At 33.6% G+C, this 25,592-nt stretch overlaps 1 protein-coding gene across 1 annotated transcript; it reads left to right on the forward strand.

Annotated features, from left to right (window-relative positions):
• The first annotated feature begins 1,343 nt into the window (after positions 1 to 1,343).
• Positions 1,344 to 25,143, forward strand: Slc25a46 (solute carrier family 25 member 46). The gene is made up of 8 exons (XM_026391309.2): positions 1,344 to 1,745; positions 4,226 to 4,268; positions 5,466 to 5,523; positions 7,533 to 7,610; positions 9,953 to 10,053; positions 17,581 to 17,637; positions 19,043 to 19,100; positions 23,409 to 25,143. Exons 1-8 carry the CDS (start codon positions 1,463 to 1,465, stop codon positions 23,985 to 23,987), a joined length of 1,257 nt encoding a protein of 418 aa, XP_026247094.1. The 5' UTR covers positions 1,344 to 1,462; the 3' UTR covers positions 23,988 to 25,143.
• Positions 25,144 to 25,592: the final 449 nt, after the last annotated feature.

A 25,592-nucleotide genomic window follows, 5' to 3' on the forward strand; every position in this document is an offset into this window, starting at 1 on the left:
TTTTCTTTCAGTATTTAATTTTTTAAAAAACAAAGAAAAAATACACCATTACAGAATGGAATTTGAGAGTGGGAACTTTTACTGATTTTTAAAATTTTCTTCCTTAACTGGCTACCCAGAAGTTCTTCTTTTAATACTTCATCCTTTCTCTACTAATGCTGATGGGGATGTGAAATTGTGAGACGGCATCTTTTCATATTAAAAATACAAACACACATGCACATACGCAGAGCTTCGATACTTCTGCTTTTCCTTTAACAAAACAGTAAATTTAGGACTCGAGACAATCCCATCCTTGAGCCAATCATCCCTAAGGAGCAGAGAAATACTTTTTATAGTCATGTCTAGTAACTAATTTGGTATTCCTTGTCCAGTTATTTGGTGTTAGTACTGGAGTAATACTGGATACAATTAAGAGAATCAACCCAACCTGGCCACCACAACAATTCACTCAAAACGAAGTTGATTATCACTTTAATGAAGATTGAGAACAGTACGTCAGGGTTCTCTTCTGAAAGCCCTCGGGATTCTAAGCGTCCGGTGGGAAAGAAGAGACACAGGAAGAACCCATGCAAGACTCGGTCAGATCTAGGGAGAAACACTCTGCCCCAAGAGCCTATGGAGCTCATGAAAACAGGTAGTAGGGGACTCCACACAAGTCTTCCTCGTTCAGCTAGGGGTGGTCCCGATTTTGAATGATAATAGATGGGATTTAAATACCCTGGGTGATTTAGATGCACAAGTAAAATAAACAGGAAAACTGTTTACAGTCGCTCTGCAGCCTTAGAAAGTAAAATACTTAATTCCTAAATCCCGGAGGGCGGTTTGTTTTAGTGTGTGAGGGGGAGGGTGGTTCTCGATTTTCACTTGAACTTTCCTAACGCTCGTTCAAAAGCGATATTGTTTCACTGGGGGAACCCAAATCTTTCAACTGATTTTTTCCCAAAGCCAAAAAAGCGGTAGACAAAGCTAGTAGGAACGTACTAACAGCTTTAACTTATACCAGCCCCCTGGGGACTGGCGAGGTACCAGAAGTGTGAGAAAAAACATCCCGGGGATAGGTGCTTGCGAGACATTTCTGGCCAACAGCTAAGCGGCTTAGCTCTAAGGCGAGCGCAGTCTTCCCTCTCAAAGTAAAGAAACATCTTTGACTTCCTCCCATCCAGGCCGCATCTTTTTGATACGGTCTTTAACTCCACTTGCAACCTCCTCGCAATAGAAGACAATTTTGAGGATCGGCTGGAGGTTGCTTCCGTGTTTCCCTAGCAACCGTGCTATAAAGATGGCAGGAAGAGCTATGATCACGTGCTCCAGGAACTTCCGTGTTCCCGTCGTGACTTCCGGTTGTCAGAATTCCCCCAGACGCAGCGGCTGCCGGGGAAGGGGAATTGTGCGGCCCTAGGTCGCCTTTGCCCCGGTGGTGGTGGTGGGCTCCGGGTGGGCTCGCTCAGCCCCTGCTGCAATGCATCCGCGGCGCCCGGACGGATTCGATGGCCTGGGCTACCGGGGTGGTGGCCGGGACGAGCAGGGATTTGGTGGCGCTTTCCCTGCCAGGTCCTTCACCTCCGGGTCGGACCTAGGCCACTGGGTGACTACTCCCCCAGACATCCCCGGCAGCCGCAACCTGCACTGGGGAGAGAAAAGCCCGCCCTATGGCGTGCCCTCCGCCTCCACCCCGCACGAGGGCCCCGCGGAGGAACCCTTTCCCGGCGGCTGCAGTACCAGCGTGCAGGGGCAAAGCACTGGTGAGGGGCGTCGCGCCGGAGGCCGGGGCGGGTGGATGGGTTGGCTGAGCGGTGCGAGAAGCCCGCAGACCCCGGAAACTGTGCAGAGGCTCCCGCCCCCGCGCCTTCTTGGCCTATCGCGCCCCACACCCTCTGCCCTCTTTTCGTCCTCTGTTCTTGAAGTGAGCCTCCTCCCTCTTAACGCATTCGTTTTCTCCCGGATCACCTCCAAAAAAGACATCTGCCTTAGCTATAGGGTGCATAGTAGGAAATTTTAGGGGTTGTGCCAATGATCTGAATCAAGGAAGAAAGGAATTTGGTTATTTGTTGTTACTTAATTCACTTTGGCAGCTTTTATTATTTTTTTTCTCGATTTAATTAATGGCTTTAATTGTAGCTTTGTGTTCCAGAAAGAGAAGCTTTTCACAATTGTCAAATTAGGGTTAAGGCTAGCTCTGCCACTCATAAACTGGACTTCTTTTTTAATAACTGGAAGACTTAGTTTTTCTCATCTCTAAGACTTGTAGAATACCTGATAGGGTGTTTTACAAGTTTTGAGATGACTTGCATAAGGTCTAGCAGGATATGGAACACATAGTAGTTAATACAGTATCCATTTTCTTCCTTTACCCTTTTCATCATGGGAGATCTATTTGTTTTTCAGATCTCTAATCTAGAAATTTTCCTTCCTGTAATTTTCCTTTTTCCTGCTTTCTTGGTGTAAAAAATCCACTTAAGAGTTAGAAACATTGATACAATTACATGATAAAACTTTGGAGTCAAAAGACGTTTATTCTTTGCAGGAAGTAAAGTGAGAGGTATTTTTGACTGCAACACTGCATGATCCAGATATTTTCAACACCCATTTTATTCGTAAAATGTAAATATATTTCATTCCATTCACCTGGAATTATTAGGGTAATAGATTAATTATATTCTCACATATTAAAAATATTCTGCACATTAGCCTTATACTAATTTCCTTGACTATTTTATTTGTTTTAACTGGAAAAAAACTTGAATGATTGTTTAATAAGCTACTGAAGATGTGATGAAAGATCAGTGACATAAAATTTACTTTTTGACTCCTACCTAATTTTCTTTCCAATGTGTCCTGCTGGTTCCACAAAAATACTGCAAAGCTTTTGTAAGTTATAAATTAAGTAATTCAAAATCTATATATAATTGTTACAGTTATCTTTTTGGGTAGTAAAGTTTGTTTTATCTTTTCCTAAGTTATGTCTTGATGGCTAAAATGAGGAGAAGCTTGTTATCAAAAGCAGGGGTTTATTTTGCAGCTGTTACTGGAAGGTAAGTGTAATTTTTATGAGAAGGATAGCCACCTGAAAAACTTACACAGTTATCAGCAGGTTTATACCTTCCTAACCCCTTCCAGAAAATGTGAGTGGCATTTTCTCTTAAAGGAAATATAGAGGATACGTTATGTACCATAAAAGGGTAGAAGCTGAAATGAGGAAACCATCCTTAACATGGCAAAAGAAGTGTTTTTGACTAACTTTCAAGGTGATGCATTTTCCCCAAGAATGGGGTTGTTTGTCCTTCTCACTTAAGGGAATAGGGTCAGCATTGCTTCATTTGAAAGAGCAGAGTCTGGGAGGGGATAATTACTGTTTTTAAGTATTGTATTATAGCTGATATTAAATGTCAGGTCCTCTGGGTTTGTGATAGTTTACCTTTATAAATTTTGTGTTCTTTAGGTAAAAGAAAAATTTTTTTTCTTTTTTGACATATACATAGTAATGTTTCCAGCTGTGAACTTCTGGAGTAACATTACAGAAATGCCATTAGAAATAGCACATATGTACAGTTACTAACCTATCACAAAGAATGAATTAAACAGCTACTCTCAAACTAAAATTTTAGGTTACAGGAGAAGATAGCTGTATTTATCCATTTTGGTGACCAAAATACTCTTTCAAATTGATAATTTTGAGATGCTTTGCTTGAAAAGAAATGGTCTAACAAAGTACTCTAGATCAGTAACAGCGAATAACTAGTTTTTACATCTTGAGAAGTCAAGTTGTTTGTGTATGAGGACCATCCATAGAATGATATTTTAATTGATTGAAGTCAGAAGTTAAAACTGGTAGTCCATAGGTTCTATCTGCATACAGTTTGACTTGTCCCAAACAATGTTTTAAACTTTTTCAAATAGTTGCCAGGGTAAATACTCACGATTTGGAAGATTTTTCTAAAATTGAAACTGTCTTTTTGAAAAAAAATCACAACTCAGAAACTCTAGACTCTCAGTTGCATGTGGCAACATCATGTGGAGCTAAAAAATAATTGTACCTTTAAGAGGTCACGCCTTACAACTTGCCACAAGCTCTAGCAGTTCTTCACTTACTCAATTTACCTCCCTGACTCCTATCAGAGTTTGAGTTTGAATAAATGAATAACCTGTTAATACAGGAAAATATATTTGTTTTTATAGTAAATCTCAATATTGGTTATGAGTAATCTTATTCTTTTTATTTTAGAACAGTTGAATAGATTCGCTGGATTTGGTATTGGACTTGCAAGGTAATATTTTATAAGTTTTTAATTTATAATATTAAGTGATTAGTATTTCTCCTTTATAGTTTCTCTTTAGAGTAGAAGATTAAATCTTCAGTAATATTTTGCAGAAAAAAATTTTATTTAAAATCTATAGCTTGGTTTTTTCCCAGTAAGTATAGAAGCTATTCGTTCAGTTTCTAAGTACAAAATAATTTTCTAATGAATATTTTAACAATTTTCATGGATCTATAAAAAGAATAGAATCAAATGTAAACTTAACTCCCACCCTATCAAAAAAAAATATTTGTGCATTGAACTTTTTCTCTAAACATTTGAATGCTACCAAGGTATTTAGTGGCATAGAACCTAGGTTTTATCTACAATCACCATTTGGGGATCAGCTTTACATTTTATTTCTAATCATCATTTTATTTAAGAAAATTATCAGTCTCATAGTGAATACCAGTTTCATAAATACTGGATTTGCATTAGGCTTACATTTCTTGCCAGAATGACTTTCATTATTAAAAACATTTTAACCAAGAAAAAATACCTTATTGTATAATTGAACCTAAGGCTATTAATGTCAGTATAAGTAAAATCTGTGTTTTTCATTCTTTTCCAGCCTTATTCTTTCTACTTAAAGTTTAGTACATATAAAATAGTGTTAATTCCACATAAAATTATGTTTGTGTGCATGTATGTATATGTCAAAGCTTAAGCCCACTTAATTATTTTGCAGGGAATATTTTCAGAAGAAATATTTGATACATAAAATACCAATTAAAATGGTCATTAAAATATTATAAATTAAATGCCGAGTACGTTAAAATCAAAATCTTAGAATGAGATTCATGAAGAACAGATGGCTCTGCCAAAAGAACTGTTCATAAGATATTTTCTGAAAGAAATTGAAATTAAACAGTATGGCATTTTCCATGTCAAACATACAGAGATCTATTTTCATCTTCATACTAAAGATATTAATATTATGTACTGTATCCCTTATTTAGCACTTTGCAGATTTGGTTTTCATTCATTATATTGAATTTTGTTATTGATAGAATCATTTGCAAATATATCTAGATATTTCTAAAATGCTTTAATTTCAAGAATCAAGAACATAAATAATGTATGATCCTGAAGGCAAGAATAATTTCACATATGTGTATACATGTCTAAAAATATGTATACACATATGCATAAATTACTTTTATGTAGTCTCTTTACAGAAAATGTACTGGCCCATCCTTGCATTGTTCTACGCCGCCAATGTCAGGTAAATGTGATTTCCATGACCTACTACTGAGACAATTCTAATCCTGATACAAAGTGCAGAATTCAGATAAATGACATGAAATCATGTAATTATTATTCTGTGTAAAATGTTCCAAAATTTGTAAAATAGCAGTTCTCAAAATATTTTTCTCAAAACCTCTTTTTTTAAATCTTAAAAAATTATTAAGAATCCTAAAGAACTTTGGTTTATGTGGGTTGTATTTGTCAGTATTTACCATTTCAGAAATTAAATCTGGGAAAATTTTACTGTTCTTAATTCATCAAAAAATAAATTTAATAAATACTATCATAAATGCTGTATTTATGAAAAGTAATTATGTTTCTGAAAATGTCTTTAATGTCAGGCATAATAGGAGTTAGGTGATTTTCATCTTGTTCCACAGTCAGTCAGTTGCAATGGTCTGTTTTAAAAGTAATAAGAAGGTCCAATATTGTGCACACATATCATTAAAAACAGAGTGGTATTTTATATCCTGTACAGATAATCCTGGACGTTTGTTTGAAATTAAATCAAAACTCATCAAGAGGTAGTTTCTTAAAGGTTTTTGCATTGTGAAATCTGAAACCACATAAATTTTATATACTTTGCTACATTAAAAAAAAATCCACTAATATATACTGCATCTTGATTGGTTATTTTTACTATGCATTATTTCATATCATCAAACATTGTTTATTTGAAAAATATTGAATCAGTTTTTTATATGCCTTGTAAATATTAGAACCTTTGATTATACAAAAGAAAAAGTCATCTTTAAAAGTACTACTTATCAGAAAATCTTCACTTACTATATGCTTTTGTTTGTAGATACAGGTTTCCTAAAAATCTGATTTGCACTTGAAAACCTAAATTTATTGACAACAAATACTGTCATTTGGACTTTTTAAATCAACGAGCTTATTTTATTCATTTTTAAGAACATATTTGTGCCAGGTATGAATAACTATAGTCTGTCAATGAGGTTTTCAAGTAAAAATGCTTTTCCATGAAAAAAAGTGGCTAGCTCAGCTTGCAGTTCTATCAGATAAGTGCTTTCCCTCATAACAACTATCTTACTTGTTTTATAATATAGTGTATTAATTGGAAAGATGTATACTCAAGAGTGAAGATTTCATAAGATTAATCTTATTTTTTTAATGTTTCATCTAGAATATTCTTAAGTCTAGATTGCTTTTTGCTTACTTTTGAGTATGTGGGGTGAAGAATCCAACAAGTACAAAAATATAATTTGATGCTTCTTCCTTGATTCATGCTCAAGAGCTTGCAGTTTTATCCACCAAAGCTTTTGCACCATTAATGAAAATAAAATATTAATGCAGTGGAAAAGGCAAATCATTAAATTTTTGAACTAGTTGATCCTCTGATAGGGTAATGGAGCCCTCAAGGACCAGTGGCTCACACCATGGCAGATGCTGGGATCATATAACTTGCTACAATAGTTATCCCCATATTTGTTTGCTGGTATAATTCAAAACAATATAAATCATTACAAAATTAATGTTTATGCTTAGCGCTGAAAAGTGTATATAAAGAAATAACTATTTAAATAGCATTGACAGTATGTACCCTAGGACAGTATATTTCTGACATATGTATTTTACATTATGATGGTATTACATTGTGATCCCAGTATATGTTGTTTTGACCCCTTTATCTGATTTCATAGTTTATCCATCAAATTCAATTCTATAGTTTGAAAAATGCTTGTATATAGTTCTAGTGAGTAAGGAAACAAGTGCCAAACAAGAACCCCATTATATAGTTCACCTTACTATGTATATTATGCATTTATCTTCATATTATATTTATATAATCATAGATATTGTTCTTATTGTAGGTTAAAGTTTGTTCAAAAGTCATTTTGTTTTTGTGTAATTTATGGTAACTTAGAATTTAACTTATGTTTATGCTGCAACTCTGTATTTTTCATGGCCTTGTTATTTCTTAACAACATGATAACAGAAAAAATAGTAGTATCTTTTTTACAGGTTAATTACCATGCTCGGCATTATCATCTCACACCATTTACAATCATCAACATTATGTACAGCTTCAATAAAACTCAGGTGAGAATTAGTGTATGGATACTATTAAAACTGTATATAAGAGTTATTTGTATTTGGTAATCATTAATGTAAGAATAATTTTTAATATGTTAATGAAAGTAACTCTTATTAGAGTAAAACTGATATAGCTTAGTAATGTTGTCTTTTTGAATCTTCAAAATTTCAGTTAATTCAGCAGAAATACTTCGTAGTAGCAGATAAGTTAAGGTCTCTGCCATCAAGAGAATTATAATTTAGTCATGGAGACAAAAACACAAACAGAAGATTATGACACAGTAAGATGCAATATTAAAGCCAAGCATGGTGGCATGTACCTGTAATCCTAGTTACTTGGGAGACTCAGGCAGGAGGATCACAAGTTTGAGGCCAGCCTCAGCAACTTACTAAGATTTTGCCTAAAAATAAAGGCTGGGGTGATAGCTCAGTGATAAAGTGCTTGCCTAGCATGGGTGAGGCCCTGGGTTCCATCTCAGCACCACATAAAAACAAATAAATAAAGTTTAATTTAAAAAAAAAAAAAGGACTGAGATAGAACATCTCTGGTTCAATCCCCAGTACAACCAACCAACAGTGCCTCTAATACATCTATTAGATACAAATAGATGTATTGGAGATGTAAGATGATATCAGAACATAAAAGAGAGGTGCCTTATCAGAAGTGGGATTAAACACAGGGGAGATGGCTTAGAAAAACTTTGGAGAAAGGGTCTCAAAGTTTTGAACTTATTGTCAATAAGTCTACTTCTGAATGCAGAGGATAGAGAAAAGATTTTATAAGTAGATGTGCCAAGGAGAGGTTATAATATTTGGGAATGAATTTAATGCAATACAACATGAGTTTGGAACAGAGATCAGAGTAAGATGAAAAAGTGCATATGGAAGTAGATAGGATCCAGATCATAGAAGGCCCGAGATGATTTACTTGATCTTAAAATCTGTAGGAATATCATTGAAGATTTTTTATTAGTAACCAAAGTATTTTGAGCAAACTTGGGTTTTTGGCAGTATCCATCAAAATTTAAAATGTTCATGTTCTTTGTCTTAATAATTTAATTTCTAGAAACTTTATTCACATAAGTGTATATGGATATGTATAGAAAATGTATGTGTAAGGATGTCATTTTGCCTTTGCATATGGTAAGGTTGGAAATTATTCAATAGCCATTAATAGGTTACCAGTAAAATAATTATGTTTATCTGGTGAATCACCATCTAGCCTTTAAAAATAAGAAAGTAGCTTTGTACTGATACAGAATGATCTCTGGGTTATTTTTTTGGGTTCAAGGTAGTTCTACCTATTAAAAATGAACAAGCTTTAGATAGGGCAAAGGGAGGTGAGGGTGCATGCAAGTAGGACAGATGGTGGAATGAGATGGGCATCATTACCCTAAGTACATTTATGAAGACATGAATGGTATGATTCTACTTTGTGTACAACCAGGGACATGAAAAATTGTGTTCTATATGTGTAATATGAATTGAATTGCATTCTGCTATCATATATCACAAATTAGAATAAATAAAATTTTTAAAATGGGCAAAATGAAAACATTTCTGTATTCATACATACACATAGAGATATAGTTGAATATGTATAAATAATATCTGGTAGATAGGTAATAAACTGCTGCTCAGGTACTAGGATGAAAAAGAAACAAAATTTTCTCCTGCTATCTTTTTAATTTTGCTGTGTCTATAACAACATTTATATAAATATGAAGAAAGGAATATAACTGATGGCATTTTAAAAGGGGCAAGACTAGAAACAGTGAAAATTGTTATAGTCATTCATTTAAGTAATGGTTTAAGGGTGGAGAAAAGAGCATGCATGAATTTGTAAGAGTAGAATTTACAGAACTTGGCTTATTAGATAAAATAGTGAGAAGAGTGTTATCTGGATAATTATTGAACACTAAGATGATGAAGCTACCATCTAAGGGAGAGGAGAAATACAGCACAGAAAGTGTGGTATGAATGGATACAATCCAGTTTGTAGTTTTATATATTTTGAGTTACCTATGAGTCATCCAATTGGTAGGACTAGTAGGGACTTGAATATATGGATATTAGAGATATGTAATCAATTAATTGATCATAATTGAGTATTTAATTAATTGGAGTGTTCATCTTGGCCTAAACATAGACCATGTAAACATTAAAATAATGTTTGAAATTATGTTTGAATGATGGAAATTAAATTAGTTATAGTTCTCTAATATTTCTAGTAGAATAATACCTATCTAGAAAATATCAGTAAAAGTTTAGTATCAAGTTTGTTAAATACCTTTTGTGTTTCGTATTTAAGCATTAACAGAAATAACAATAAATTTTGTTCATTTTAGGGACCAAGAGCCCTATGGAAAGGAATGGGAAGTACGTTTATTGTACAGGGAGTCACACTTGGAGCAGAAGGCATAATTAGTGAATTTACACCTTTGCCAAGGTACCTTTTTTTTGGCATTTTCTCAATATTTGTTTCATATTAAATTTTAATTAAGTATAAAACTTCTGAAAGTACTTTGAGCTGAAAACTTATGTGAAGTAACTGAGAATCAGACAATAAAATTGTATTATTAATCATATCTTTTTTCATTAGTTTGTCATTAAAAAAAAGTTCTTGTTTTAATATCTCTTAAGATATATCTCCCAGCTCTTTCTTTTTTGGGGGGTGGGAGTGGGTACTAGGGATTGAATTCAGAAGCATATGCCCACTAAACCACACCCCAGCCCTGTTTTGTATTTTACTTAGAGACAGGGTCTCACTGAGTTACTTAGTACCTCGCCATTGCTGAGGCTAGCTTTGAACTCGATATCCTCCTGCCTCAACCTCCATAGCCACTGGTATTACAGGTGTGCACCACCATGCCCATCTCTTCCAGCTCTTTCTGCTGTGTATCAGCAACTAACTGCCAACTAAGGGACAATATGAATATGAAAGCAATTCCCGTTCTCGAAATAGCAAGTTTAGTTGGATTGGAGTACATTGTGTGATTCATGCTATAATTAAACCCCTTTCAGAGACTAAGGGATATTTTACTTGGAATTACTGGCAAGGATTTCAAAAAAATAACTGGAATCTTATTTAGATCTTGAATTTTGAATAAGAATTGACTTGGCAGAAAAGGAGGTAATTCCAAGAAAAGGTGACCACATGCCCAGAGCTATAGAGGTTAGATAGCTGGGCAGTAGAAAAATGACCTGTGCTTGGAGTATTGGGTGTGTTTGCGGTAGAATATTAAGAAAGGAAACTGTGGTGCTAGATTAAAGTGTGATTATATCCTTGTAATATTTTATTCTCTATGTGATTGGGAATCTAAGAATTTATTTTTTAATATATGTGTTACAATAAAAGTTATTTTCAAGTGATAGTATAAAAAATGACTAATACAGAGAGACTTGTGCCAGACTGAGGTGGTTCTGAACTGTGGGACAAAACAGAAAGCAATGAATTAAATGGACATTTCTGAAGTTTAATTGATGATAATTAATGTTAGATTGAGAATGGAGGTATGAGAGAGTAAATCATCAGTGATTGAGATGTCTATATTGGCAGTGTTAACTAAGATGGGAAATTCATTAAGAATAAACTGGAGTGGGAAAGTAGATATGAAATTTAATTTTGAATAAACAAAGTTTGAGATTCTTTCAAAACATCTGGGGAACATATCTAATAGGTGATTGCCTGTGGATGCGAATTGTACAGAAAATTTGAAGTGATGACATAACTTCAAGTGTGTGGCATAAAAATAGCATTTGAAACATTAGAATGGGTGTGGTTTACCTGAGGTGAATTAGGGTGTAAGTCACCTAAATTGTAGACTAAATGACATTAAGTAGACCAAAGACAGAATCTCAAGCAATTTATGTGTGTGTATATGTGTATTATGCTCATGTGTGTGGTTGTATGTGATGAGAGATAATAGAGGATTAAAGAAATTAGGGACATGTGCGGGGTCTCTTTATGAAACCAGTTCCGAGATTATTGGTGAAAGAAAGATAAGCATTGGAGTCATGGTTAAAAAAAAGCATGAGAATAGTAATGTACAGTTGAACACTCTCAGTAATGGGTAACCAGGGAATCTTATGAAGAATATATGAAAGGAATGTCAACAGGTGATGTTTGAAATCATAAATTTGTTAGGTGCATACTCATACAGAATACCTCTAATGCTACATCAGTCCATCCTTGGCATTAAAGGTTTCAAAAGGCTCATTAATCCAAAGTTAGCCCTTAGGTTAAATTTTTTGGATTGTCAAGAATGTAAGGCAATTTAATGCATAGCCACTAGTATATCACAGATTTTGGATTTAATCTTTGTAGGAAAGGAAATGATAGAAACTGATATCAGGCTTTTTCCCAATGTGATTACTTTCAATGAACATCATAATCTTGAAGTTCTTTCATACAGCTTTGCTAAAAGGTTAGGGACAAAACAAAGATTAAAAAGGTTAGAAAGATTTGGCCACCTAAAGGTTTTCTTGTCTCATACTTAAAAGACTGAGTGTCTGCTTTTGACTAACCATGTTCACCTTAATTGCTTTTTATATCACAAGATGAGTTCAGAAGTAAGTTCTTGTAGGCAAATATTCTTGAGGTTCTCTCATAGACACAAAATTCTATAAAAATTTAATGAAACACAGGAAGTTCAACTTACTAAAGTAGGAAAATCAGCCCTTGCAGTCAGAGAGCTATTGGTTTAGGTCCTGGCAGCCTCACATTTTACTTCTAAGACCTTAGGCAAGTAATGCTGCTTCTCTAAAGCTGAGGTGAAAAGTCACACTGACTTCAGGTTAAAGGGAAGGAAAAAGAGAAATGGAAATGGGGAAGCATAGAATTTTATAAAATTTTGTCATTTTTCCTAGTCAGTAAATATATAGACCTGTCAGTTGTATGAGAATGTATTTTCATCATTTTGAATCTTACTAAAGAAGACATGAAAAGTTACCTTTCATGTATTGTTCTACCTAGAAATTTTGTTGAAAATTCCACTATTAATTCATTTATTTATTTACCTAATAATTCTTAGTGCCTACTGTGTGCCAAGTTCTGTTCTAGAAATCAGATTGACAATGAGGAAAAGAAACCAAAGGTACCTTTTACTGAACTCAGTATCCAGTATAAGAACATGTATTAAGTAAAATAGTCACACTAATCAAATACATTATTATAAATTGAAATTTGTTCTCTGGAGGAAAGAGGGTGTGGGTCTGTGAGAATAGGTTAGAAACAGCTTTACACTTATGAAGAACTCTGAACTCTCTCCTACGAGAGACAGACCAGTTTGTCTAAAAATGCTGTGGCAGTGAGAAGCATGGAGAATTCTGGTAATTGAGAGAAGATTCATGTGGCTGGAGGCTAAAGGGCAAGGTAGAGAGTGGTGTGAGAGAACACTGCAGAAGTAGGTGGGAGCCAGAACATGCATGGCTTTGTAAGTGACTTTAAGAATACTGAAGAGTTGGGCTGGGGTTTTGGCTCAGTAGTAGAGTGCTTGCCTAGCACGTGAGAGGCCCTGGGTTTGATCCTCAAATAAATAAGTAAAGGTATTGTGTCCAACTACAACTAAAAAATAAATGTTTTTTTAAATAAATAAATAAATACATATATAAATAAAACTACTAAAGAGTAAGGTCAGTGACTTCAGATTTATGTTTTCAAAGAATCATCAGAGCTGTAGACTATAAGATTGTAGAAGAACCAAAGTGAATAAAAGGAGACATTTTAGTATGCTATAACAGTAATCAGGGTGACGAATTATATTATCTAGGACCAGGTTGGTATTTTTTGAGATGGACATTAAGTGGACAGTTTTGAAAGATACTCAGGTAAAATTGATGGACCTTGTTGATGGTTAAAGAATGGTTGATGAAAAAAAAGGCAATATTAAGGATATCTTCTAGAATTTTGGTTTGCATAACCAACTGGATGTCATGAGAGAAACTATTTTCTGAAGTATGTAAACATTTTTTATTTCTCCTCTTCCTCCTTACGGGCTTGATCTTTCTTGGGGAAAAGCAGGGTTGTGACAAAAACAGTCAGCAAAGCAAATAACTTAGAGCAATTAATAGAAGTTACCACATGAGAAGGATGAGCTATGAGTCTCCTAGACTAAGGTTTCTTAAATATACATGGTTATTAGAACAGATGTGACAGTAGGAATTCACTAGTTTTTAGGGTCTCTTTTTCTTTAAATACTGTTTATGGTCACATCACAGAGAAAACAGATCTCTAGTATATACAAAGTCACCAAGTTTATAGTTCCTCGGTAGCATTACTTTTTTTTTAAGACAATTAACCTAGGATCATCAGTGATCTCTTTATCTACTACCAGACCCCTCTCAATCCTGTTGGAACCTCCCCTAGTTGGAATGAGTAGTTAGACTATATGTTGTTCTGTTCTAAAGGATCATTCATTTTATTTACATATGTTTTTCTCTTATAATTAACATGAGGTGGGGAGTTTCTGTAACCAGGTTTACATGTATAGGTCAGTTTCTCACAAATCACAAGTCAAACTCCAACTTAACTTTGATTCATCTCACATTTGTGGTTGCAAACATAAACATCTTGCAGCTTACTCCCAATAATTCCTCTGAATTCACTTTTTAAATATGAAATCTTCCTTAAATTCAGTTGATTCCTTTCTGATTAATGGTTCTCACGTAGGAACACTAAGAGTAAAAATCTGAAAGAAAAATATAAATACAATTTTGCTCAAGTTCAGTTCATTTTTAGGTCCAGGTAGAATTTTCAGTAGGCAGTGTTAATAAGGCTGGCATACAGTGGTGAAGTTGTAACTGAAGGTAAATAAATTTGGTAGCCTTTGAAGCTATAATCTTGGGGAGAGTGCCTAGTACAACAAATGGAGTGAGAAAAACAGAGGGCATAACCCTTTAGGAACTCCAGTAATAGGTGGCTGTGTTAAGAAAGATATCCTTTAAAGAGAAAAAGGGATAGAAACCAAATGATGACAGGCAAAGAGTGCTTTAAGGATAACAGAGGAACATGTTTACCTCATCACTTCTGAAATGTCAGATTAAGGTACAGACCTGAAAACAATCATTAGTTTTAGTGCCTCGAAGGTTATTGAACCTTGACAAGAACTGCTTTTGTAAGATAATAGGGTAGAAACTAATTTGGAGTGGTTTTTAAAGGTGAGTGTGAAGTTAGGTAGGACAATGAAATAACAAATTTAGAAAGTGAAGAGATGAAAAGGGATAATTGGAAGACGAGGGGTTTGGATTGGGTTGAAGAAACACTTTGTTTTCTTTTGAAGAGAACAGGTATTTAACCATATAAAAATTTAAGTCTACTAAGATTCTAGATTCTAGTTATTTTAGAATTCTCTTTTATGTATTGAGTACATATACACACACACACACACACACACACATATATATATACATTCCTATGTGTACTCAATACATATATATATATATATGTATATATATATATATATATATATAGAGAGAGAGAGAGAGAGAGAGAGAGAGAGAGATAAAGTAACTAGTCTGATAAATTTTAATTTGATGCCCATTTGCAAGGGCAGATTTTGTGTGAAAATAGTAAGTTAACATATACATGTTTTGCAATAATGAAATTAAAAAGGCTTAATGTAAATAAAATGAATGATCCTTTAGGATAGAACAACACATAGTCTAACTTCTCATTCCAACTAGGGGAAGGTTCCCTGAGGATTGAGAAGGGTCTGGTAGTAGATAAAGAGATAATTGATGATCCTAGATAATTGTCTTTAAAAAGTAATGCTACTGAGGAACTATAAGCTTAGTGACTTTGTATGTACTAGAGATCTGTTTTTCTCTGTAATGTGGTCATAAAGTTTTTGTTTACCCTTTTGCCTAAAACACTTAAATATGCTAATTTAAATTTCTAGATCAATAAGTTTTATTCATTTTATAAACTAATAGGAAACATATAAGGAAGAGTCTCAGTTTTTTTTTCTTTTAATATTGAGTCCTAAATATCCTGTTCCTCTCATTTACTTTAATAATCTTAAGAACAGTAATAATTACATTGTATTTAAAAGAAATAGTCCAGTCTTTACAGAGACAAAGTCACAGATCTATCTGTACACGGTGTTTATGAGTTTCATACCTAAAATCAACATTATAATAAATAACCTGTGGTAATACTTTGAGTCCATAACAGTAATAACAGCATCAAGATTGTTTATAGAGCAAGGAGCATATTTTGTTTTGTAGTAATAAAGTAATTGTCAGTTAGTTGGGAGGCCTAATCCAGGTTTTATATTTTGTAACTAAATCATTGAATATTCTTTTAGCTATGTTTCCTATGTTTATCAGGGCAAATAAGTATTGCAGTATTGATTTGATCAGTGTTTGACCCAGAGGTTTCTCTGAGGTTTTAGAAATTAGTGTTGGTTATCTTGTTGTCTAAAAGTCTCTGCAGACATTCTAATCTCAGAAAATTGTGAAAAAGTGTGATACTACTCATGCTGTAATTGTACTGTTTGTTTTTAGAGCACTTACCTTTTTAGTAAGTGCTTACCTTTTTAATTTAGGTAAGCACTTACCTTTTTAACTTTCTTTGTCTTTTTTTTTTTAAGAGAGAGTGGGAGAGAGAGAGAGAGAGAGAGAGAGAGAGAGAGAGAGAGAGAGAGAATTTTTTAATACTTATTTTTTAGTTTTCGGCGGACACAACATCTTTGTTTGTATGTGGTGCTGAGGATCGAACCCCGGCCGCACGCATGCCAGGCGAGCGCGCTACCGCTTGAGCCACATCCCCAGCCCTCTTTGTCTTTTTAATATGTTGATTCCTTTCCCTCCATAAATTTTTTCTATTTATCCATTTCAAATAGAAGGCATTTTTCTAGATTCTTGATGGTCATGGTAGAATGATACCAGTTCCTTGTAGCAGCAAGTCTCATCTATATACTTCTTTCTATCATTTCTTCTCCCCCTCACCTATTTTTCTGTTCTTCCCTTTTGTATCTTCTCTATCTGAATTTTCTATTTTTCTGTTATCTTATTTACCTTCTCACTTATTCTCTGTGATTTCTCTCCTTTTTTACCTTTCTTTTAATAGAACTTTCAGCCATTTTCCCCTTCTGTTCTATTCTAATTTAGCTTTCTTTTCTTTCTCCCTACTCCCCTCTGGTTTCCAAAGGTATCCAGAATAGCAGGAAGCACCATAGTCCTAGGTATCGGTTCCAGATCTGACATATGACCAATCTCTTGTGATCATGTCTTTAATTTTTCTAATCAGTAAAATAGATAGAACCATGTGTCTGCTAACCTCACTGGATTCCTCCTATGTGAAGTGAGATGAGAGGAAGTTGATGCAGACAGTACAGACTTATCATGTCATAGAGACTAGGGTTTAGAAGCTAGTTCCATACTAACCAGTTGCTAAGTTATAAACCCTCTCTGATTCTTTTTCCTCATATAGTCAATGGAGATAATAGTGAGGATTAGAAAGGATTCATGCAGAGCACTTTGTGTAGCACCTAACATAGTAGGTGTGCAAAAAGATAGTGGAACCTAGTAATAGTCACAAAACTAATGTCATTGTAATAATAGAAATTAGGTGCTGTGCAGAATGTCATGTGTCATCCTGCATTAGTTACTTTTATTTCTTTTTAAAATTTATTTCCTTCCTTTTTCTGTTCCTTGTTTCCCTTCCCATTTCTTATATTCCGTCTTTTATAAAACCTATTATTTTCATTTTTTCTTTAGTTTCTCAATATGTTCATTTTGGTAGCCAGTTATACCTTTTCTCCTCTGTCAGCACATCAGAAACGCTTTGCATGTTTTCTATTTTTGAACCATCACAGTTATTTTAAGTCTTTTTCAGAAAGAAAAATCTTATTAGGATATATTTCTTTTACAGATTAAAAAAAATTAGAAATTAATTGCCTTTTGAAAATTAGGCTAAATCAAATATTGTAAAAACATAGCTTTTGTTTTATTTAAATTTATTTTTACTTTTTAGGGAGATTTCACATAAATGGAATCCCAAACAAATAGGTGAACACCTTCTACTGAAATCGTAAGTATTGAAAATGGAATTTTTCTTGAAAATTTCCATTAGTGTTTATAGTGTTAGAGCTGAAAGATATTTTTAATAAATGTGGCAAAGGAAATTGGAGAATTGAAATCTTTATGGGAGTAGATAATCAAAGAATAAGTAATATAGAGTTTAGGAATAAAATCTTGACGTACATGTGATCTTTAATAAAATAGTACTTACTAATTTGCCAGGCTAGAATCACAGCCTAATTTTTCTCTTGTTCCTAGGAAGTTAGCAAAGACCTTTAATTTGTTTAACCCAAATTTGTAAGAAAAATATTACAGGTTGAGCATCCCTAATTAAAATATCTGAAGTCTGAAAAAAAAAAAGTCATATATGGTTATAAGGTGTATATAAAACATAAATTAATTTTGTGTTTAGACGTGGGTCCCATCTTTGAGATATTTCTTATGTATATGCAAATACACAAAATCTGAAAAATATTCAAAATCTGAAACATTTCTGATCTTAAGCACTTCTGACAAGGGGTATTCAACCTGTATTTTATTGTTAAGCAGAAGATAAAAATTGATGTGTATAGTGATGATGATGAGCAAACTCAAAATCTTTAGTGACATTGAAATGTAGTCCTAAAGGCACTTGGTAATTTTACAGCAGTAATCATTTTTGTAGATTAGAATTTTACTCTTCACTTTTTAATTTTTTTTGAAGATTGTGAATTGGAAATTCCCCAGCTTGCTGGCTCCCTCTATGGGACATTCCAGCACATTATTACTTAGTGCTGTTCCATTCACCTTGAAAACCACTACTTACCAGGACCTGGCCCATAAGGGTTAGGTAAGTCCCACTTTGATATGATTTTAGATAACTATATTTTGCAGGCTTGCAAAGTTGTAATAATATTTAAGATTAAATACTGGTGAAAGGTAACAACTTTGCAAAGCTGTACAATATTGCTTTTTAATACTAAAAGGGGACTTCACTCACCATCAAAGGCTAGCTTAGCTCTGCTGAATGGGAAATCTGGGGATAGATAATAGATAATGATAATAGGATATAACAAAAAGGTATACTGTTTACTGTCACTGAAAAGGCAAGCCATGGAATGGAGCCCTCATCCTAAATTTTAAGTATCAGATTTATAAGGTCCAAAAACTAAATCATAAATGAGCCTATATTTTATTGGTTTAAAATAAAATATGTTTTCTTTGCAGGCTGTCCTTGTTGTTATTGATACCTTTTTTTCATTTCTGTTGAATAAAGCATCGTGTAACAGGTTTCTGAAGTTAATATTTTTAGGCCAAAAGAATTAATAGTTGAAAACTTTAAATATAAATTAGCTGGTATGTTAAAGTAGTTATTTAAAATTTTAGTATAAATGTCTTGTTTCAGTACACTGATTAATTTGTTTTAATTTCTACAGCCTAACTTATATGGTGGCAATGCCTTTTTATTCAGCAAGTTTAATTGAAACTGTACAGGTGAGCTATTCTCATATTGTCATTTTTATTAAATATTTTGGGAATACTAAATATATTGTGTATGATTGTTTAGCAAAAAAAATTAAGATGGTATCCTTTAAAAATTATTTATTCACAGATACCACACATGTATCACATAATCCTAAGTGTATTTCCATTACAAACTTAGGTCTGCTTCTAGTTTTAATTATTTTTATTCCTTCCATAGGCAGCTAGCTATGATAATTATTCATACATTTAAAAACTCAACCCATAATTTGCTCTGAATACAAAAATTCTGTAAATTTTAAGCCCTATGTACAACTCAAGATAGTTACAGTTTATCAAAAGGCAGCATGTTATCTGAGCATAAGAATAATGAACAATAACCTTAACAGTGATAAGGTGGTCTCCATAAGTAGTTTACTAATAGCATTTCTTTTTAAATATGGCTTTTAAGAAACATTTAATACTGTTGGTGTGATAGGTACTACAAAGCTTAAGTAATTTTCTAACATTTTGTTCTCCTTGCTTGTTTTACTATTTCCAACCACATGGTGGCGCTTAGAGTACATTGAATTAAATGTCATACACTTTCACTATGCCTTCCCTACTAGGTAAGATGAAGTTAGTCTTAACTTCACTTTTACATAAAATACAACTCTTTCAACACTTATCTTCTATTTCCAACATCTGGCCCTCTAGCATATTTTTTTCCCTCAGTATGTATGAATGCCTCCTCTCCATAAAACTCCTACTGGATAAGCCTTTCCTCTTGGTTTCTTTTCTGACAAAGTAGTTAATGTTTGATGTTTGCTTTTGTTAAAACTAACTCCACCTAACTGAAATAAACACCTTGTAACCCAAGCATATTTCCATTTCCTCTTGCATTTGGCACTGTATTGAATAAATGGCATAACCTTTCAGATAAATGAGAAAATCTGTAGAGTTTATAAAGATATCCTCACAATAGCCAGAAGTTAATTATTTAAGTAAAACAACTAAGCCATAAAATATATTTTGGGAAAACAAGTTTTAACTTGGAACAGACTCATGTTAGAATCACACTATTCTACTTAAATTAGGTCTGTGACTTTAGAAAATTTTTTTACCTTTTTAAATCTTAATCTTCTCATCCATTAAAGGTGGAATCATATTTTAATAACTGAATTTTAAAAATTAAATGGCCAGCTCACAATATGATAGTTTTTCTTGTGTTTTTTTAACCCCATATCCTCCTCTACCCCTTGTGATTTCTTCTCCATGTCCACTTGTTGCTCCCCTTTTGACTCCTTTTATCTGCTTTTCTAGAATCATTCTTTTAGTATCTTCTATTGTTTCTATAGTCTTATTTCAAGTTGTCTTTGATGCTTTTTTGTTTTTTACCCTACACTCATTATCCTAAGAGAGCTTGTTCATTCATGTTAGTCATTTTAACTTTAACCTGCATCTCAAAATCAACTCATAAATACAATCTTATCATTCAACTCTTCTCCCTTTCTATCAATGGGACTTTGTAATTTCACCCTAACTCAAAACTTGAGTTTTAGGGAAACGTTTTTGTTTATATGTTTCTTTCATCCTGCATAAGTAATCAGTCGTCATGCCTTTCTACTTTAATATATCAACAAGTAGCTAAGATTTGCCCTTTTCTTCCCACAATATACCATCATTGTCATCTCTCCTTTACTACATATCTAACTTATTACAGTACATTCTTTCTTCCAACTTAAAACTTAATGGTTCTTTGCCTTTGGGAACATTGTTTTCCTTGAAAAATGTATAAGTCTCTTGAAGAGAACCTACTGAAAGCAGTTGTTATCCATGTCTTCTGAAAGCAGTTGTTATCCATATCTTCATTAAGAATTCTTATTCTAGTTCTCTGCATTTTAAAAGTCCTTTTATGTTCATATGAAAGATTAGTGTTTTAAAGTTGCAATACTTATATCCTTCTGCTAATTAAGGATCTATATTGACTCAACTCACCAAGATCAATTTCGGACTTCTCAGCATAGTGTTAAATTAGGATTTTTATTGACTTTACCTTTTCGTCTTAAGTGCTAAACTTTTTTTAAAAAATTCATCCAAGGGACTGGGGTTGTGGCTCAGCAGTAGCGTGCTCGCCTGGCATGCGTGCAGCCCGGATTCGATCCTCAGCACTACATACAAACAAAGATGTTGTGACCGCCGAAAACTAAAAAATAAATATTAAAAAAAATTTCATCCAATATTTATTGAGTGCCAGCCCCTATTAGATTCTATAGTAGACTCTAGGAGACAATAGCAAATAAAATAAGACATAAATAATCTGCTCTTATAGCACTTATATGCTTGTTGGGAAGACAGACATAAATAATATGCATATAAACTATAGTGGATGGGGCTAAGTGTTAAAGCAAAAATAAAGCAAGTTTAGCAGATAGAATGTGTACTGGGTAGGTTGACTTTTAATAGTTTCTAAGGTCAGTGAACGTGTCACTGAGAAGATTAAATTTGAGTAAATGTCTAAGGCTGAGAAAAACATAGATGTTTTGCAAAACATTCTGAACAGAGGAAAAGCAAGTGCAAAGACATTCAAGTGGACTTGAATGCATTTGAGGAGTAGAAAGGAGGCCAGTATGATTGCTGCTATCTAAACAAGCAGGGAGAGCAGGAATTATGTCTTGAGTGGTTAGAGGGGATATGATCATACAGGACATTGTAGTTCATTGTAATAATTTGGCATTTACTTAAAGAGAAATGGTAGGTTTGAGCAGAACAGTGATGTGATCCAACAAGTCTTTATTAGGATCTCTTTTGCTGTTGTCTTAAAAATAAGGCCTGCGGTTGTGGCTCAATGGTAGAGCACTTGCCTAGCAAGTGCTAGACACTGGGTTGATTTTCAGCACTGCATATAAATAAATGAATAAAATAAAGGTTCATCAACATCTAAAAATATATTTTAAAAAATATATACTCGAGTGTGAAGGGAGCCAAGGTTAGGAATGGGATAACAATAGACTAGTAGATTAGGTGAGCTAATTTTATTCTCATGGATTTAAATATCATCTATTTACCAAGGACTCCCACATCTGTATGTTCAACTTGGACCTTTTTCTTGTAAACCTTTTTCCATTTTGATGCATAACATTTCTGAATTCTTGTTTTCCTCCCCCAAGTTTCTACCAGCAGCATTTCTCAGTTCAGTTCAGTAAAAGATAATGCTATTCCTCCAGTACCTCTGGCCAAGAGCCTTGGTAATCTTTGACTCTAATCTTTCATATACCAAATACAACCAATATTTCCTGTTGCCTGTAGTTAAAAAAAAAAAACCTTTTTGTTTAGTTGTAGATGGACACAATACCTTTATTTTATTTATTTTCATATGGTGCTGAGGATCAAACCCAGTATCTCATAAATGCAAGGCCAGTGCTTTGCTGCTGAGCCACAATCCCAGCCCCTGTTGCGTATAATTTTAAAACCACAATTGAACTGCCCTACTTCCATTGTTACCTCCTAATCCAATCCACCCTCATTTCTTTGCTGGATGGTTATAATAACTTTTAAACTGTTCTTCCTTCGACAGTATTATTTTAAAACCTAAATTATATTTATGTTCTGCTTAAAACTAAGCAGTTATCTCCCATCTTACTAGAAGCTCAAATCTATATAGTAGTCTATAAAGCATTATATAGCCCTTGTCTGCCTTTTAACTTCATCTTGTACAGTTCTATAGTCATTGCTGCAAACAAGTTATCCTTTTAGCTGTTTCTTTTCTGCTTCTTTATAACTCTATAATTTATATCACAAGCTTATCTTATTTCCCAAATTTTAGTTAAGACTAATATTTATTGAGTGCTTACTTGGTACCAGGTCTTTCATTTATGACAACTCTGCATAAAAGGTAGGTAGTACTGATTTGTACTTTGGTAAACTAACACCTAGGAGTAGTTAAGTATCTGGACAATGCTTATAACCAGTAAGTAATGAAGGTAGGATTTAATCCCATGTTTAAGGACTCCTGAGCCCTATATTGCCTCCATAAGCAGATAAGTAGTAGTTGTTGCTTCTGAGTGAGTGCTGAGGAGCCGTTTGAGATTGAAGCAACCAGATGTGTGCATCTATCTCCCCCAGTCTCCCTTCCCCAGTGAATAGTTCCCAACTTCATTGCTGTGAGATTTCGTTTGAAAAAAGAATCTAATGCCCAGATAACATTTAAAGTCTGCAGACCATTGATTCCTTCCTTTTTTAGTCAGTATATTAATTTAAAAGGAACCTAGGAAGCATCCCTTTTTTGTAGGAAAATAAGCAAATATTAAGTTTTAACTTATTTCATCATTTTTATTTCAGAGTGAGATAATTCGAGATAACACTGGGATTTTGGAATGTGTAAAAGAAGGAATTGGAAGAGTGATAGGTTTGGGAGTGCCTCATAGCAAACGACTCCTTCCACTTCTTTCCCTGGTCTTCCCTACGGTGCTGCATGGAGTTCTTCATTACATCATCAGCTCGATCATTCAGAAGTTTGTCCTGCTAATTCTAAAGAGAAAGACTTACAATAACCACTTAGCTGAGAGCACTAGCCCTGTGCAGAGTATGTTGGATGCTTATTTTCCAGAACTTATTGCTAATTTTGCTGCCAGTCTTTGCTCTGACATTATACTTTACCCATTGGAAACAGTTTTACACCGCCTTCACATTCAAGGAACACGCACGATAATTGACAATACAGACCTTGGCTACGAAGTACTTCCAATTAATACACAGTATGAGGGAATGAGAGACTGTATCAATACCATAAAGCAGGAGGAAGGAATGCTTGGCTTTTATAAAGGGTTTGGTGCTGTTATAATACAGTACACACTGCATGCAGCTGTCTTACAGATTACCAAAATTATTTACTCAACACTTCTTCAAAATAGCATTTGAGATTTAGGTTCTATCACTGGTTAGTATAAAAGACCCAATCTGGATAATTTGCTATGAAATTATGAAGGATAAAAGTGAGATACTGGGGGGAAAATGGACTGGAAAATGAAACTGGTAGAAAAAGCCCATGTTGATTATATTGACACTTTTGTGTTTTGTATTTGTTTGTTTTGTTTTGTTTTAAGGCATAGGTATATATTTTGGATCAAAACTATTGAAACTTGAAAACTTAATAAAAATGACACTTGTAAGAATGAAATTTTAGCTGGTTTAACACTCATGCTGAAGCAAAAATGATACTGGGCAAAAGCAAAAATTTATCTTCAAATATGTAAAGTGAAATTTTATTGAGTCGGATCTATCCTATCTGACCTTAATATTTGTTACAGGTTGATTTTTCCTTCTAGATTGATATTGATATATTGTCCTAATACAGTGTATAATATCAGAAGGTTGTACCTTTAAACAAATAAATTATGTCATCATTGAATAAGACTATCTGTAAGCAGGAGTTAAAGGGTTTTAAATCATATTTTCCCTATGTAACTATTTTAGTGGCTGTATATAATATATAAAGCCATTTCTGTACACATATAGAACTTGGAATTTCCTTCATCCCTACAAAATTTTCTACTCATAGGTCAGCTTATTGCATAAAATACACTTTCTGCTTTAATATCAGTAAAACATCAAAGCCAAGGTACCCAGAAGATTTTAATCAAACATAGCACACTTGTCCACATCCAAACCCAGTGTTTCAGTGCCAGCAACTTAAAATTCATCATATGTTTATAAAATTTGGTTTACTTGGCTAGTTTTGTGAATTGTCAGGCTATTTTTAGGGCAACTTTTAAGAAATAATCATGACAACTATTATTCCTTCCATATTTACAAATTGTGTACTCAAAAGGAACCTCATAACTTTCATTTCTGAATGACTTATCTTAAGCAAAATTAAAATTTACCTGGGAATTTGTGCCTCTTGCCTATCATATAGTCATCATTAATTAATTACATCAATTTTTATCTTTCAGTTTTAAAAAAGTTTCATTCTCCAAACAATACATTTAAAGAAAAATGTAAGATATGCTTATCCCTTTTTATTTAAACTTGTTTGGATGAATACTGAAGAAAAATATACAAACCTTAAAGGAAATTTGTCCTTGTGTTTTATTTTACATTTCAACAAATAAGTAACAGAAAAAAATTGTTAATCAGTTTAATTTTTAAAAGTCTTTCTAAATTTAATTTGGTGAATTACACTCTGTAGTATCAAATAATATGCATTTGACTAATCCACTATTAAGCATTTTAAAGTTTCATTTCTAAACAAGAATGGTCACCTTTTTTCTATGAACCATGTAACACTCTAAAGTGCAGTGACTTTGGATGTTGTCCAACCTAGATTGCATACAAACAGATTCATGTTATTTTTAAAATGTCACAGAGATGGTTATGAATAATTTTGGAATACACAAAAAGGATACCCAGGTATGTGAAACAGTGTACAAGTAGCGACTCTTTACTAGTGTGTGTATGTTTACTGAATAACATCAAGTTTTCCATTTTTAAATTCCACTGAGAGGGAAAGTAAACCCCATTGGT

This window comes from Urocitellus parryii, chromosome 1 (assembly GCF_045843805.1).
Source record: "Urocitellus parryii isolate mUroPar1 chromosome 1, mUroPar1.hap1, whole genome shotgun sequence".
Classification (NCBI taxonomy): domain Eukaryota; kingdom Metazoa; phylum Chordata; class Mammalia; order Rodentia; family Sciuridae; genus Urocitellus; species Urocitellus parryii.

What these genes read in the sequence shown, in the direction of transcription:
- Slc25a46 (XM_026391309.2), top strand. Translation starts at nt 1,463, where the DNA reads ATGCATCCGCGGCGCCCGGACGGATTCGATGGCCTGGGCTACCGGGGT. An exon ending in GAACACCTTCTACTGAAATC is followed by an intron (nt 17,638 to 19,042) that starts GTAAGTATTGAA and finishes TAATTTCTACAG; the next exon opens with CCTAACTTATATGGTGGCAA. An exon ending in GTTTAATTGAAACTGTACAG is followed by an intron (nt 19,101 to 23,408) that starts GTGAGCTATTCT and finishes TTTTTATTTCAG; the next exon opens with AGTGAGATAATTCGAGATAA.